The sequence below is a fragment of the Erythrolamprus reginae genome, chromosome 2 (genome assembly GCF_031021105.1).
Source record: "Erythrolamprus reginae isolate rEryReg1 chromosome 2, rEryReg1.hap1, whole genome shotgun sequence".
NCBI lineage: Eukaryota > Metazoa > Chordata > Lepidosauria > Squamata > Dipsadidae > Erythrolamprus > Erythrolamprus reginae.
In genome coordinates this window covers 97465495-97470430 of record NC_091951.1, presented here as the reverse complement: position 1 = coordinate 97470430, position 4936 = coordinate 97465495, and the positions used below count along the sequence as shown (strand labels likewise).

General features: G+C 39.5%; 1 protein-coding gene across 1 annotated transcript; it reads right to left on the bottom strand.

The window, feature by feature from the left end:
• Positions 1–242: 242 nt before the first annotated feature.
• GPX1 (glutathione peroxidase 1) lies at positions 243–4420 on the bottom strand. The gene is made up of 2 exons (XM_070738785.1): positions 3946–4420; positions 243–1244 (listed from the first exon to the last, which is right to left on the bottom strand). The coding sequence occupies exons 1-2, from the start codon at positions 4174–4176 to the stop codon at positions 894–896; spliced, it is 582 nt and encodes a 193-aa protein (XP_070594886.1). The 5' UTR covers positions 4177–4420; the 3' UTR covers positions 243–893.
• Positions 4421–4936: the final 516 nt, after the last annotated feature.

Sequence of the window (4936 nt, the reverse complement as noted above, 5' to 3'; positions counted from 1 at the left end):
GAGAGGCAAGTAAACAATCCTTTCTGAACATAGTGACTTTTGCTTAACAACAAATGCTTAACTATTTTACCCAGTTACAGAAACTTCTGGATATAACACTGCTTATTTTTCCTTAATGTTAACTTATACTGTTAATTATACTGTTATATTGCTGCCAGGAATTTCAAGGCTGGATGGGCTACAAAATTTAAACATAAATCAAACTGAAATAAGAGTTTGAAAGCACTCAGGAACACAGAATGGTTAATGCAATTTCAAGATTTTATTGGTACATGGTAGCATTCAAAGCACTGGTTCCAAAATGTTCTACTTGCTATAATTTACAACTTCACATGCAAAATTTTAAAAGAACATCAGGTGCTTATCAAGTATTTGGAAGAAGCACCATCATAAATAAAATTTTGATGGAATGTAGAATCTTGCCAGAAGAACAGTTAGTGAACCACAGCAAAACAAGAAATGTGGAGAAGGGCACATCATTTAAGACTACTTCATAGTGTAGAAATCTTTCTACATACACTTCGGTTCTATTCCCCTACGTTTGAATGATTTGCAAATTGGTTAATAATACATATTTTGTCTCTGCTACATCAGAGGTCAATGACACCCATAATATGTAAAAACCTCAGACCAATGACTATCCTAAGTAATCCTTAAGCCTTTTAAAGAAGAGTTATAGGTTTACTTGATATCACATCAGCTTAGTATGTTCTTGTATTTCAGAGCAGCTTTGCTGCTACAATATATAAGCAACTATAATTTTCTAGATTTATGAATTTAAATTATGGAAAGTTACAGTTAAGCCTATATTATGGGTAGCATTATATAATTTTAAAAACCTAGATGAAAGCAGAGACGTAGGGACGTTTTATCAAGATTTTATCTGGTCCCATCTAGACGGTTTGCTGAAGCAGCTTTTCAATATCATCCTGCATCTTGATCGTTTCAAATCTTCTGCTGTACCGTTTGAAAGGCACCCCGTCGCGACCAATGAGGAACTTTTCAAAATTCCATGCGATGTCACTGCGGCACACAGGAGACCAAATTATCAACTTTGGGTCGGTCATCAGAGACACAGCATCATCATGTGGGACAGGCAATGATTCTTTCAGGAACTTGAAGAGAGGATGAGCTTTTTCCCCATTGACTTCACACTTCTCAAACACAGGGAAGTTGGGCTCGTACCCATTGCCTGGGCGGACATATTTCAGGGAATTCAGGATTTCTTCATTGGTGGCATTTTCCTGTAACAAGGCAGAAAGGCATATGATTTACATCCAGACATGATCATTATCAGCATTAGCAGCGCTGCCAATTATTGTTTTGCAATACAGTCACCTTTTTTTTCTATTAATAGCTACAGTACAAATATTTTTATCCAGAAAATATAACAATATTTCACCCACAGGTGCTTTTTTCAAAGTTTTATCTGTTACGGTAGTTATGCAGCTTCTGAGATCAAGTGTTGTGCAGAAACAATGTTTCAGCCTAGTGCAATTGAACTTATACTCCACACCTATAGAAAATTATTTAAGCCAAGTAATTTGCTCCAGTAATAAAAGTCAAATGATGTTGCAAAGTATTAACATCACTAACACCAGACTTTCCTCTACCCTTACTATTCTGCATCTCTCTATTCATTTTTTTTTTGGCTATAAATCCTCTTACATGTTCTTCTTAGTGCAGCTACAAGAAGCCTTTTATTGAGAAATTCCACAGGCAGATTTAGAATTTAGCATTGGAATAATTCAGGTTGGAATGTTTGGGCTACAGTTCACTTCTGAAAAGTTATAAACTTATTTATTAGTTGGATTTCCAAGCTTATTCTAAACTTATTCAAGTTTGTTGTATCTCATTGCTTTATACAGACGTTTCATAATCCTTAAACCAGGGCCAGACTACACACAGCATGTTTAAAATTCCTAGAGGAGGAGAAACATGTTATATTTGTCCATCAGAAGGCATAGCAATGCTTTTGAGAAAAATCCCTTAATATTTGCGACTCCCAACCTATCTAAATAATGATAATTGTGCAGGTAAAGCATGTATGTTAATTGCTGGTTAGGCTGCTCTTGACTGTACCTGTCTCGTTCCAGTCCAAAAGAAGAATCTACATCAAACCTAGATATCTAAAGTTACATTAAATGTTAACTGTAAATTATATGATGCTACCCATAATATAGGTTTAACTGTAACTTTCCATAATTTAAATTCATAAATCTAGAAAATAATAGAACTAATTTGCAAATGGATTTTCCTTTCTCTTCTATAATTCCGGCCACTGGTATTTTGTATAAATCTCCTTACCCCAGGGCCCAGTTCAACATGCAGAAGACTAAATTCTGCAAAACCATTTTTCCCTAGAGAATTTGCACAACGGGAAAATGGAAATGGTTGCAAAGCTGACTAGACCCTCCACTGCGCAACTTCAGAGTAATTATTATCCTAATATTCGGTACTGTAATTGGAAAGCAGATCAGTCTTGCTTTCAAACTGTGACATACTGTATAGGGAAAGCAAGGCAATTGTGCAAGAGTCCTTGGTATGCCTTTTTCTCCGGGAGTGTGAAAGAGTTCCCCAAGAAACCCACTCTGAATTGTTGCGCATTATTTCCTGTTGGGACTTCAATGCACCACCCAGAGAAAAAATAGTCTCGCACACACCCTTCCCCACCATACAACTCTCAAACCACGAGAGGACCTTGTTAAGGAGGAACCTTTTTCAAGAGAAACAAAGTCAACTGAGCCAACAGTTTTAATATCTGTGTTCATTTCACTATAAATTTGCGAGTGGGGTTAGTCATTTCTATCTGAGGGCTTCGATGACGCTCAGCAAATCAAAACTTTCTGGAAACACGGAAGTAATAATAATTTTTTAAAAAACCAACCCAGTTTCAAACTGTAATAGAGTACTTTTCTAACAACCCCCACAGCCCATAGTCTTGTTTCCAGCTAAGAATGTTTTAAAGAGCCTACACTCTCGTTCCTAAAGCGAGCTTCTTAAATTAATTAATTAAATTATTAAATTAATCATTAATTAAATTAAATTAAATTATAATTTAATTATTCTACAAGCCTAGGTTTGGGACTATTCACACAACATGTATGGTTTTTAATGGTTGGATCAAGAGGCAGGTATTAAGTGCACCAGCATGTGTTGTAATCATAGGTTCTTAGCACTGAACGTTGGTGCCTTCCATCCCCTCTCCTAAAGTTTCTTTATATTTTTTTACTAGCATCATGTATATGAATATTATTATTTCTAATGTTTTTCTATTTTTTTCTTTTACTGATATCATGTATGTAAGAATTATTATATCTTCACATACCTCTAATATGTACTTGACAAAACAAACAAGTAAAATAAAATAAATACATTTTAAATTGTTTTTTTTTACAGGTTTTAATATTATCTGAAGGTTTTAATTTTGGGTTGTGAGCTGCCTAGAGTCCCTTAGGGCAGTGTTTCCCAACCTTGGCAACCTGAAAATATTTGGACTTCAACTCCCAGAATTCCCCAGCCAGCATTCGCTGGCTGGGGAATTCTGGGAATTGAAGTCCAAATATCTTCAAGTTGCCAAGGTTGGGAAACACTGCCTTAGGGAGATAGATGGGCGGCATACCAATTGAATAAATGAATAAACCTTCGTTCCCGCTCAACTTTCAAAAAACCGCTCTACAACGAAGGTCTATGGAAATTCTCAAGCTCTCTTCGTCCCCTCTTATCCAAGGGGTTTCTCCTCAGTTTCTGGGGTGAGAAGCGAAAGGTCTTCAAAATAAAAACCAGAAATCCCAGCCGCCTCTTGAGAGAGAAATAATAATCTCCACAGTGAAAGAGCTTCCATCGCTCCAGGCTGCCTTTTTTCCCCCCTCACCAGCCGCCGAACGAGCTCTTGTTCCTTCCCCCCCAGCCGGCAAGGCTCGTCGTCACCCCCGGATGCCTTACCTGGTGACCAAACTGGTTGGAGGGGAAAGCGAGGACGGTGAGCCCCTGCGACCCGAAACGCCGCTGCAGTTCACGGAACTGAGTGAAGTCTCGGGTCGTCGTGCCTCAGAGCGAAGCCACGTTGGAAACGAGCACCACTTTTCCCCGCAGCGAGCCCAGATCGAGGGGCTCCGAAGCCCCCAGCGGGAGCGCCTTCATGCCGGCCAGGCTGTACTTCGTGACGCCAGCCATTGCAACCAGCCACGAGAGAGCACCTGCAAGAACTGCGCGGCCAACGCGCGATTTTGCCTCGGTTTTTAAAAAGCCTCAGCTAAACAATCCCGCCCACCGACCTCCTGGACTTGCACAGGAGATCGGACTTGCTCTCGGCCCCACCCCGCTCCTTTGTCCTAATTCGAAGCGGTTGCGGCCCCTTGAAACCGCGAGAACGCCAGGCATGCGCGATTCCCATCATTGGAGAAGAAAGTTTTGTGGAAGCGAGCGGCTGTTGTGTGTCTTGCGGTCGGCTGTGTTTTGGTTTAAAGTACAGTGTAATCAAAACACTGAAAGAGGCCCTAAGTTTTCATAAAGGAAACGACCATTTTAGTACTGGCGAAGTGAGATCATACGGTAAACAGTACTTTCCCAGCCTCTTTCTGTCATAAAAAGATAAGGAGAAAGGGCCAAGGATAGTCACGTAGCCTGGAAAGTCTTGGGACAAATGTCCCTTCAAAGGGAAATAAGATTAGCAAATCCCAGCAGCAGATTAACACAGAAGAAACATAGAAGATTGACGGCAGAAAAAGACCTCATGGTCCATCTAGTCTGCCCTTATACTATGTCTTGTATTTTATCTTAGGATGGATATATGTTTATCCCAGGCATGTTTAAATTCAGTTACTGTGGATTTACCAACCACGTCTGCTGGAAGTTTGTTCCAAGCATCTACTCTTTCAGTAAAATATGTTCTCATGTTGCTTCTGATCTTTTCCCCAACTAACCTTAGATTGTG